The sequence below is a fragment of the Leopardus geoffroyi genome, chromosome C3 (assembly GCF_018350155.1).
Source record: "Leopardus geoffroyi isolate Oge1 chromosome C3, O.geoffroyi_Oge1_pat1.0, whole genome shotgun sequence".
Classification (NCBI taxonomy): domain Eukaryota; kingdom Metazoa; phylum Chordata; class Mammalia; order Carnivora; family Felidae; genus Leopardus; species Leopardus geoffroyi.
The window spans coordinates 9,195,991-9,207,802 of NC_059338.1; the positions used below are offsets into that span (position 1 = coordinate 9,195,991).

The window sequence follows — 11,812 nt, forward strand, 5'->3', positions numbered from 1 at the left end:
CTCGCCTTTTTTTTTTTTTTTTTTTTTTTTACTATATCAGATTGAAGGAGTATTAGTGTTAAGTCTGAGTCAGGGCTTTTGTCTCCCATTCAATCCCACATAACCTTAGACTGTTCCCTGCCTTTTGGAGACCTCAGTTTCCACCTTGTAAAATGAGAGGTCTCAGAGGCTTTCTCCAGGTTCCTTAGGAAGGCTACCGTTCCAAGATTCCAGCGGGCAGCCCCTGTTGAAGTTGGGGATAGACCCTCTTTCTCCAGCCTTTCTCTTAGCTCACTCCCTAGACCTTTCCACCTTCCACCCTGTCATTCACTCCCACCGTCTCAGTGGCTGTCGTGAAGCCATGACCTCACAGACCTCGGGGCGCCCGAGAATCTCACAGACAAGCACCAAATTCAGAGGGAAAAGGAAAAAGTATTTTTCAGCCGTGAATGGGACCAAGATGGGAGCTGAGAAGGCTCGTCACACCCAGGACCCAACTATAAACCGGAGATCAGATGTCCCGGCCGCAGCCTTGGCCACCACTCTGACTGGGTCATATCACAAGATTGGCCCCAATAAGTTAAACATCACCTCTTCCAGGAACATCTCCGCGGCCCCCACCCCGTGCGTCCCAGCAACAGCTTCCTCCTGCCTCCAAAAGAGCACACAGCATGAAATATTATAATGTGCCTGTGTGATAAGCCTACCATGTCTCCTTCGCATCTGTCTTCCTAGAGCCTAATACCATGCTTGGATCACAGAAACTACCCCAGACACCCTGAATGAAGGAGCAACCCCCTGGCCCGGGTGCCGCCCGGGCAGGGACCCCATCCACCTTGCAATGCCCCTCCACGCCTCATAGAGGGTTCTGCCCAGCAATGTAGGCAAGCTTTACTCCCTAGCCCTCAGATGACTTGCCCGTCTGTCCACACAGGGGGTCGGGAGAGCAGGGACTCTTCAGTTCTCAAGACCTAACAAGAATTTCTGCTTTGTCCTGTCTGCCAGCATCCGCAGGGCAAACGCTTCTCTTCGGCTCCCGAGAACACAAGCTACATGCCACCAGCTGACAAGTGACAGGCCAGCTGGTCAGCTGGTGGTTCCATTTATTCAAAGCTGGAGCGGCTGGGCAGTTTCTGCCACTGAATCAAGGGAGCCTCGGGACTCCCGTGAAGGCAGCCCCTGTGAAGTGTGACCGAGCTGCCCTGCCTGGCTGGCAACTCGGATCTTCAGCTCCCCCCACCCCACACACACCCCCAGATCCCACCCTCAGAGTACAAGTCACAGCGGAGACCCTGGAAATGGCACTGGGGGCAGCAGCATGAAGGGGGCGCGAGGCTAGTAGCAAATCAAAAGGGAAGACCACAGAGGAAGGAAAACACAGCGGCAAATTAAAGTGCTACGTTTTCTTTGCAAAAATCCAATTACAGGGAGATCTGCTGTTCAATCACGCCCTTGTTACGAAGTATCCCAGGGACCCTTAATAGATGGGTGAAGCCTTTTGGCTCACGCTTTTCTCACAAGTTGGATAATAGGTCCATCATAGTAATTCCCTTTGCCTCTTGCACTTTTCACACTGACACAAACACACCGGCTTCGAACAATGCTCTTATGCCGTCTGGGTCTCAGACAGATTCTCAAGCAGGTGGCTTAGAATATCCGCACACCCTCCCTTCGGCTCACTCATACTGCTCTGCCCAGATCCTCACCTCCGACCATCCCCTCTCCCTCCCTCCCTCCCTCCTGCACGCCCAGACACACTCACAGGGGAAACACACCACGAATGCACAGCAACATACGTGCCCTCCTCCTGATGCGCGACCCTGCGCTCCTCCGCAGGGCCCGATCCCCTGGGGTCTGTCCGGCCAGGTCCCCCCCCTCCCCCGGGGGGCAGCCCAAGCGCAGTACTCACCGCCAAAGCCTGCGGGAAACTTCATGAAGTGAGAATAATTCCCATACATGGTTACTCTTCAGTTCATGTTCCTCGCTCTCTCGCTCGCTCGCTCACTCTCTCGCTCTCTCTCTCTCTCTCTCTCTCTCTCTCCCGCCTCTTCTGGAGAGCACGGCCTCCGGGGCTCCCGAGCGCAGCCGGGCTGCCTTCAACTTGGGCTAACAGGAGTGGTCATCGCTTCCTCGCAGCCCGGGCAGCTCGGGCTGGGCCAGCCCTCCGGGATTAGTCTGGAATCCGCCTGTCGCTCCGAGCGGCCACATAGCGCGGCAGCTGGTGCCTGTCAGTAACCACGCACAACGCGCCGCCGCGCCCCGCCGCGCACGGGCTCCTGTTGCTGTTGCTGCTTGGATTCACACGGGGCTGGGCCGAGGAGCCTCCTATTATCCCCGGGAAGCAGATCGATGTGCGACCGCCCCCAGGGGGTCAGGGGAGGGAGGCTGCAGGGGCCGGGGCGGGGGGAACTCTTCAGGGGCCTCCTCCTTCACTTGCACCCACGAGAAAAAAAAAAATCAATGGGGTTTTATTCAAATGCCTTTTCTCACTCCGGCTTCTGTCCCGTCCGTCTGGCGCACTTGGTATTTGATCCGGGGAGGGTGGGGAGGGGTGGGGGCCAAGAGAGAACGGAGCCCCTTCCAAAAGCACAAGATCGGAAAAGGGCGAGACTGCATCCCCAGCTGTGGAAAAGTCAGCTAAAGCATCCCTTCGGGGTGGCCAGAAACATTTGTCTGGGCTGCAGCGGGGGCAGCGTGACAGGTGCAGTTGGGAGCCTGAGTCGTTTCCCACGGAAAATGTGCAAGTAGGGAGGGCGCCTTGCCTGGACGTGGCGGTCATTCGCTGAAGCGACGCAATCACCTTATATACCACTGCCATCGAGCCACCTGTTCAAACAGCACCACGGAGTCCTCACCGAACCAGAGACTCTCTTGGGAGGGACGCAGCCACAAATCAAAGAGCCTAAGTATCCCCTTGCTGTTTGGATCTGTTACACGGCTTTCCTGACAAGCCACTGCTTGAACACCTCTGGTAACGGGGAGCTCATTACCATCCCATTCCATTCCTGGACAGCTCTTACTGTAAGAAAGTTTTTTATTGAGCTGAAATCTGCCTTTTCTCTGCAGTTTCTGCCAACAGGCTCAGGGGTGATCCCTGACGCCACAGCAGAGGAGCCCATGGGGTCTTTCGCAGCGGCATCTTCTGCAAATTCACAGCTAAATCTCCCGTGCCCATAATCGACTTCTCTACACACTCTTGCCTCTTTCAACCCCTCCGTGGATCACCAAGCATTCCAGCCTATTCACAACCTATTCTTTTTCTAGGAACGTACTTCAATTTATGGAGGCCCTCATGGAGGGGAAGGGGTTGGCCAGACTTGAATACAATACCTCAGATAGGATCCAGATCTTCTCCTCTCGGGGTCTGTCGGCAAGGTAGCGGAGGGGCTATCGGCACACCGCCAGGGGCATGGGCTGGGCTCTGCGGGGCTGAGACACAATGAGAGGTTTGCCCCTGGCACCACATGGCACATAGAGATGCGAACCAACTCAAGCCCCCACAGGAAAAAATCAATATTCAAATGCTAAGAGAACCCAGAACAAAAACTTAAGAGTAAAGGCCCAGAGATGAGAAGAGCATCCAGATGACGAGGGAGGAGAAGGGCCAAAATGGGGATCAGAGCAAAAGTTGGTGGGGAAGGAAGAAGAGAGGTGAAGGCCGTCACCGAAGGCTGGTGTGCCTGGGACTCCCTCGGCTGGGTGCGGGACTCAGAGCATGGGTTGAGAACCGGCACAGACACGGGCAGTGCAGAATACAGGAGGACTCTGCCTATACCCATATGAGCTTCTGGGCCGCCCTACATGTTAATCGACGTAGAACTAACTTCACAAGTTACCCATCCGCCCAGTTGTATTCTCTCTCGTACACATTCCCCATCCTATTCTTGGGCGATTGGTTTGGGGACCCACCTGTAATATCATCCCCCATATTCCCCTGAAACGAAAACATTTGGGTTCATTCATCACCCCAGATCTTCCGGCGTCCTGCTTCTTTCGTCCTGTGTATTTGTCATTCCTCCCCCACCCCCGCCCCGTTTCATGACTTCTGAAGATCTGATGAACCGTTTCCGTATTTTGTCTAACTCATGGGCAAGAAATGAAAAGGATATAGCAAGGACGCCTTACAGCATATCACCAGAAAGTCCGTCTGTTAGTACCACGACACTTTGCTCATACGACACTCGTTGTGTGGCCTGAAGAGGCTGTGTCTGCAGAGAAAACAGCAAGTCAGAAGCCAGCCTTGCTGGGTACAAATCTCGGTTCTGTCGTTCCCAGCCTCACAATATTGGCAAGTTACTGGCCCTCCCTGCACCTCGGTGACCACCTAGGTTTGTTATGAGGATTCCTGACTCCACACGTGTTAATCACTTAGAATATGCCAATATGCCGGGCACACAATTAACGCTCATGTATCCGCTCGTGTGCCCGCAAGTTAAGCAGATCCCTTTACCCCTTGTTTCTTTTTACATCACTTGTAAAATGATGGAACAGGGCCAGATGAGTTCCAACATCCCCTTCAACTTTCAAATTAAAGGCAAACAAATCCACCACGCATCCCATAATGGTCCATTTTCTCCGCAGAGGTGTCTGAAGCAAACGTCTTACAAAAGTACAAACTACAAATAGGTGCGCCTGCCCGAGAAAGGAATGCGTTTTTCTGGCCCCAATCGGCTTTTTGGTGAAGACACACTGGCAAGGGCTCTTCCAAGTACTCAAAAACCATCCTTTAAAAAGCTCTCAGAGGGGCGCCTGGGTGGCGCAGTCGGTTAAGCGTCCGACTTCAGCCAGGTCACGATCTCGCGGTCCGTGAGTTCGAGCCCCGCGTCGGGCTCTGGGCTGATGGCTCGGAGCCTGGAGCCTGTTTCCGATTCTGTGTCTCCCTCTCTCTCTGCCCCTTCCCCATTCATGCTCTGTCTCTCTCTGTCCCAAAAATAAATAAACATTGAAAAAAAAAATTTAGAAAAAAAAAAAAAAGCTCTCAGAGCCTCGTTCAAGGTCAGCGTCAAGATGATCGGTCAGCAGTTTGAGGTAGACTCTGTTTTCTTCCCCTTTTGCTAAGCCAGGTTCCTGTCCACTTTTCCTCACAGAACAGAGACCGAAAGCCTTACCTTTTAAGCTCCACCTGGAGGAAAGTGCCCTGGGAGAGTGGTCACAAGGCCCAGGGCCCGCCAGCCCCACCAGCCTCCAGCGGTGTGACCTTGGGCAAGCTCATGTCCTCTCCAGGGAAACGGCCACACCACTCACCTCACTGAGGTGTCTGGGGTTTGTGTCTCGTGACCAAATGTGGCAAGAGGAGTACATGTGTTCTGCTTTGGTTTGGTTTGGGATTTTTGTGTGTTTGTTTCACACTCTAGAGTTCTGTACAAATACGAGGAGGTAATATTTTGTTTGCTTGCTTGTTTTTTATTTTTTTTTCTCGCCTTCCTCCAGGGGTCCCTTCTGGTCTGGCTGGTTTGCTCACCCTGGGAGCAGAGCGTGTTCCTCCCAACTACGGCCCCATTGCCCAGACCCACTTCCCTTCCCCCGCCCGCTTGCCACAACAATGGTTTTCCCACATAACTGCTAGAACACAGGAGGTGCTCAATATGTCCTTTTGCATTAAAAAATGCGAGATCTGCTTATACCAAAATATCCCGGCATGTTTTCCTTGTGACGCCTTCCATGTGATTTAACATTCCGTAACAAGCCATAAACTTTGCCTAAAGTACAAGAAATATGAATGTGGCTTTTCTTTCTAATCCGCATTTTTTGCTGGCACCGCTGTGTCTTGTTCGAGACCATTACTGACATAACAGCATTAGCCTAACCTAAGCCCTTCCCAGACAACGCCACTGACTTCAGCCTCTCCACTGCCTCCAGCTGTTACTGGATTCTCATTAGGATGTCAAATGAAAACGCAAATGCTCGATGTCCATAGTGGGAACTAGCTAATTCATTCATAAGAATTCTGAGCTCACTTCTTGTCAAGGCTAATTATCTATTCCTCTTAAGTGATATGTTCTGCGTTTATTAAAGCCATTAGTGCCTTTGAGTAAATGAAAAGGGCATGTGTTTTCACTAGTATGTTTGACATAGACTCAGCACATCTTATATTCACCCTTGTAATAAAAGGATATAGCTTTACCACTCGTCTCTTTGTGTGTGTGTGTGTGTGTACCCACATGCGTGCACACACTGTTGACCAATGGCAATGGAAAATAATATTTTGCAGTAAACACACATAAAAAACCAAAGTCATTGATCAGATATAAAATTTAGATGCAAATAGCTCAACGCTGATGATATGGATTAATATTTTTACATTTATGTAGCACTTCACCTGCATAATAGCATATAAACTTTCAATGTGTTTCCCCAAATATTAGAGTTAAACAGGGCATAGTGTGCTACCCTATTACATAAAGGAGGCATTGGAGTCCAAGGTTGTGAAGTCAGAGAAGGAAAGGTAGCTGCTCCCACAAGTCAGATTTCAGATGTGGTCTCACAACTAAGTGACAGAAATGGGTATAAAAAACCAGGCCCCCAATTCTGATGCCCAGCCAACGTGTCTTTCACTTGACCTTGATCCTTCTCTTATTAACAAGGTGTTTCTAGGGGCGCCTGGGTGGCTCAGGCAGTTGAGCAGCGACTTCGGCTCAGGTCATGATCTCAAAGTTCTTGAATTTGAGCCCCGTGTCGGGCTCTGTGCTGACAGCTCAGAGTCTGTAGCCTGCTTCCAATTCTGTGTCTCCCTCTCTCTCTGCCCCTCCTCCACTCACACTCTGCCTCTCTCTCTCTCTCTCTCTCAAAAATAAAATAAAAACATTAAAAAATAATAACAATGTGTTTCTTGTATTGTGTTATGTGTTGTGGGGTGGGAGTTTCTTACTTACATATTGGTTGTTTTCTCTTCGCTGTCACTCATTCACTCAATTATCATCTAGTCAATACTTAATGAGAGCTTTGTACCTGTCAATCATCGGGGATACACTCCGAGACAAGATATATCAAGTCCCTGACCTCATGGAGCTTATGTAGGCTGATGGAAAATACGGACATCAAATAAATAGTCACAGACACAAATATATCATTATAAGCCATGATAAGTGCTTTGAAGGAAAATAACCAAATGAGAAGAGGGACTATAGCAGGGAAATCTAATTTAAATTGAAAGGTCAGGGAGACTTCTTTGAGGAAATGGCAGTTATACTCAGATCTAAAGAATGAGTAAGATTCAGTTGGGGGAAAAGGAAAAGGTAGAAGGAGGGTATACCAGTAGACCTAATAGCCTTGAGGAAGGGATGAGCTCAGTGTATTCAAGCAGCCAGGGAGTACAACATTCAGGGCTCTCCTTTAGAGGATCTGGCCTCCAAGAGTTCCATGGGGGCAAAGTCTCGCCCCTGATTCTGTGTTCAACATGCCATGCCAACCGCGTACTGTGGGAAACGTCCCTTCCTGGCTTTGTCTCTCCTTCACATGCTGTTCGAATTCAGATAACTCGCTGTTTTCCAGTGGTGCCACCCCAGTAATCTATCTTTGTGGATGTGCTCATTCTGTCCCTCTGCTCAGAATAGCCTCCCCTCTTTCCGTTCTCTGTCTGAATACCACCATTCCCCAAGGCCGTTCTCACGGGCAATTTTAGGTGGCCCTCCATTTGAACCACGTCTCCTAGAGTCCGACAGCCCTTGGTCGGAACCATTCTTGGGTCACTCAGCATGTTCCTTCTTGTGTGATTATCATGAATGCATCTGAAAACCCCACTTACTAGACAGGAAACCCTATAACTGGCATCAGAGCATGAGTCATTTTTGTAGCTCCAACAGCCTTTACAACACAGTCTCACACATAATAGAAGTCCAGTAACTGCACTATTGATGAATGAATAAATATTTATTGATTAGGCTGACCTCTCCCAGGGTACTAGGCATGAGGAGGTAAGTGTTCCTAGGCTCCAACAGTTTTTACAACCCAAATTTCATTTGCATGGGCTCCTTCTCCTAGAGCCATACACCGTGTGTGGACAGGCTTGATAGTGGCATTCGTACATCTGTCTTGGTGACTGAGAGTCTCTGAGGACAGAAATGAGGTGCCTGATTCAGAAGGAGGCCTGATCAGCTTGAAAACTGTCTCAGCTATCACCCAAAAGTGAGCCATTTCCATAAGGTCTAAAATGTGTCCAAAGGCCCATGCTGGATCTGTAAGGTGTCATCCATAGCTTTGCAACCAGTCACGTTTGTATCGTAGCTAATTGTTCCAATCACTAGTGAGACAAGGGGAGTAAAATTTACCCTAAGGGAGTTGTTCCCAAACTTGGCATTAGAATTACCCAGGAGGCTTAAAAAGATTACAGAAGCTTTTATCCACCTCCAGAGATTACTTCATTGGCTTGGGACTGTGGTCTAGTTTTCCGAACTGCTTAAAGAAGCCCAAGTGATTCTGATGTGCAGCTAGATGAGTTTGGGAAGTACTTACTTAAAGAAAGAGACCTTTCCTTTAACCGGAAGCTAAGAAGGACCCACCAGCAAAAAAAAATGAGAAAGCCCTTCCCAGGATAATTCTGAGAAACCAGGAAGATCCACTTTGCCCATTTGCTGGTACACACAGTTGGAACTTATGAACACAAGCTCTTGCTTAGCAGGATTTGTGGTGGCTGGGGATGTCTGCTGTGTAGACTTAGCATATACTGCCTTGAGGCTTACTGGTATTGTGCTCGTACCCTACCTCCTCTGTCATCAAAATCTTATTCATTAAAGGCACTACCTGGGGTGCCTGGGTGGCTCACTCAGTTGAGCATCTGACTCTTGGTTTCGGCTCAGGTCATGATCCCGGGGTCATGGGATCGAGCCCCGCATCCAGCTCCACACTGAGCATGGAGCCTGCTTGGGATTCTCTCTCCTCTCCCACCTCCCATCTCTCTCTCTCTCTCTCTCTCTCTCTCTCTCTCAAAATAAATAAATAAACTTTAAAAAGTAATATAAAATAAAGGCTGCCTCCTCCATCAATCTGCCCATACAAATAGGTAATACTTCGACCATTCTCCAAAACACTTGCTTAAATATTTATTACAGCACTAGTTTAATTTCCCTTTGTATTATAATTACTTAATAAACTGGAACCTTCTTCTTGAGGATAGGGACAACTCCTTCATCTTTATAATATCAAAGAATCTAGCATTTGGCTTTGTACACAATGAGTGCTTCATAAATGCTTGTTGAACGGATGCTAAGATTACCACTATGACCCAGACAGACTCCGTCCCCGCTCTCGTGGAGCTATAAGCTACGAAGTTGAGGGTAACTTTTAATTGCCCTTAACTCCAAACTAAATAACATCGTCATAAAATTCTCAAGGTAGAAAGAATGGGTTACATAGATGCTTCCATCCCTTCAATGGTTCCCAGTCAAACTATGGTCATAAACCCTCCACTTGTCACATAAACAACTCGGCCACAGCTGCAAAGCACATGGGGGCTCTCAGGATATAGAACAACTGTGATCACACAGAGTGGAGACCAGAGGGAAACATCTGGTCCCTTCTAGAGAGAGGTCAGCAGTTCAAATGTGGGACACTCTAATCCAGACTGGGTCCGGATCCAAGGAGTCACAGCCAAAGAGGTGGATGTCAGCACTAGACCTCAGGAAGGCCTGCTCAAGTCCCGTGAGGGAAGAAGAAATACTGGAACAGAGCCCAGCCCCCAAGACCGGGCCACTGAAACTTGCATTCCGTTGAACAGACATGGATTGACCTGGTTACTGGCTACATACATTCAGGTGTCGATTTAGAGGCTGCAACCCAATCACACACAGGCCAAGCGATCTATTTTCAGATCCCGCTCACTCTTGGGGAAGAGGCTCTAAATATACCCTCCAGTGACTGCAGGAGGCAGATTATCATTGCCGGCAGCTGAGCAGGGCGGGGCAGACAGGGACTTCCAGAACCTCACCATTACCCTCCGCACAGCCCAAAGGCCCCACCACTTGTAGAGCTATATTTACATAAGGGCAAGTGTCTGTTATATTTGACGGGGTTTTCATTTATGAGCCCCCAGCTGTAGGCTCTGTATGGCAACAAAACCTCTATTTTGTTCCCTCGTAAGATCCACTGAGCATGGCGATGCCACAAAGGAGGACTTAGGCAAAATGGACCTCGTTCTGTTCTCAGGCATTTATAGCATAGGAAGGTCTTGCAATTATACAGGCAACGGTAATGAAATCTCCCATATGTGTAACACCCGATAGTCTACGACATGCTTTCATAGCTTATTTATAAGCAGGTATGAAGTATCGTGGAGAGCAAATCCACAGGGGGCTGCAGTCAGAAAGGACTTTGGATATCAGGACACGAGAATTTATCTTGCTGTCATGATTTTCTCTGCAGCAGGGAAGGCCTTTTGAGTTAGTGTCCCACCAAGACATAGTTCTCTTACTGCCAAAAGCCAAATGCTGTATAACCAATGCTATTTCCAGGCAGCTAATCCCAAAAGGCCAGAAAGCATTTAGTTTCCGAAGGAACTGAGTGAGAGCTGCACTAACCGGCAGCATTCAGGTAACTCTGCCTGACAGCAAAAATGAATAGAATTAGCTAAAGGCAGAGAAATAGTCGATTAGGGCAAAAGTGTGGCACAAGGAAGGTCTTAAAGTCAATGTTTAGCAGTAGCCGACAGAGTTGGAGAAAGCTCTGTATTTAGTGTATTATCCTAGTCTCCGGGGACACACCGGACCCAGTTTCGCCAGAATCGACCATGGGACACTGAAGAGAACCAGTGGAGGAAGTCGGCATCTGAGGCATCTACCCCCTGAAGCAGGGGTAGCTCAGAGGGTCGAGGCACCATCTGCGTGAGACTCGTCTGGGGGGCTTGTTAAACCCAGAGATCTCTAGGCCCTGCCTGGACCTTCTGGATCAGAATCTCTGGAGCTACAGAGGCCCTGGGCATAAGCATCTCTAACAAGCTCAGCAGGTGATTCCTATAAGCAGTGAAATGTGCAGCCTACAGAATGGCACCTAAAGAAGGCCAAATCTCAACCGGGTGTTCGCACCATGTTGTGGTGTTAGAGATTACTCATCCGCGCCTCCCGGTTACGCTGTAAGGCCAACATTAATCTCTTTTTACAGCCTGAGTTCCTAAAGCCACGGTTATTGTAAGTAGTGGGGTCAAGCTTAGGAAATTCTTTTGACTGTAAATATTGTGTTCTCTCGGGGCACCTGGGTGGTTCAGTTGGTTAAGCGTCCAACTCTTGATTTCGGCTCAGGTCATGATGCCACGGTTCATGAGGTCGAGCCCCGCGTTTGGCTCCATGCTGAGAGCATGAATCCTGCTGGGGATTCTCTCTCCCTCTCTCTCTGCCCCTCCCTCATACACACACACACACACACACACACACACATACCTCACTCTCTCACTCTCTCTCAAAATAAATAAATACACATTGAAAAAAAAAACGGGCACCTGCGTGGCTCAGTCAGTTAAGCACCCGACTTCGGCTCAGGTCACGATCTCACAGTTCGTGGGTATGAGCCCTGTGCTGGGCTCCTCTGCTGTCAGCACGGAGCCTGCTTCGGATCCTCTGTCCCTCTCTCTCTCTCTCTCTGCCCATCCCCTGCTTGTGTGTGCTCTCTATCTCTCAAAAATAAAACAAACATTTAAAAAATTTTTAAAAAGTTCATCTTCCTGGTAAAATGTGGTAGAGAGAACACAATATTTACTTTTTTTAAGTGTGTATTTGTCTATTTTGAGAGAGAGAGCATGATCTGGGGAGGGGCAGAGACAGAGGGAGAGAGAGAATCCCAAGCAGGCTCTGAGTTGTCAGCATGGAGCCCGACGCGGGTCTGGATCTCACGCACCGTGAGATCATGA

The 11,812-nt window shown here is 49.1% G+C and overlaps 1 protein-coding gene across 1 annotated transcript in view; it reads right to left on the bottom strand.

Annotated features, from left to right (window-relative positions):
• Positions 1-2,276, bottom strand: part of RXRG (retinoid X receptor gamma) — a 44,404-nt gene extending 42,128 nt beyond the window's left edge. The window contains exon 1 of the mRNA XM_045455412.1: positions 1,889-2,276. Coding sequence (XP_045311368.1) covers positions 1,889-1,937 — 49 coding nt within the window. The 5' untranslated portion in view covers positions 1,938-2,276. The remainder of the gene's footprint in view (positions 1-1,888) is intronic.
• Positions 2,277-11,812: the final 9,536 nt, after the last annotated feature.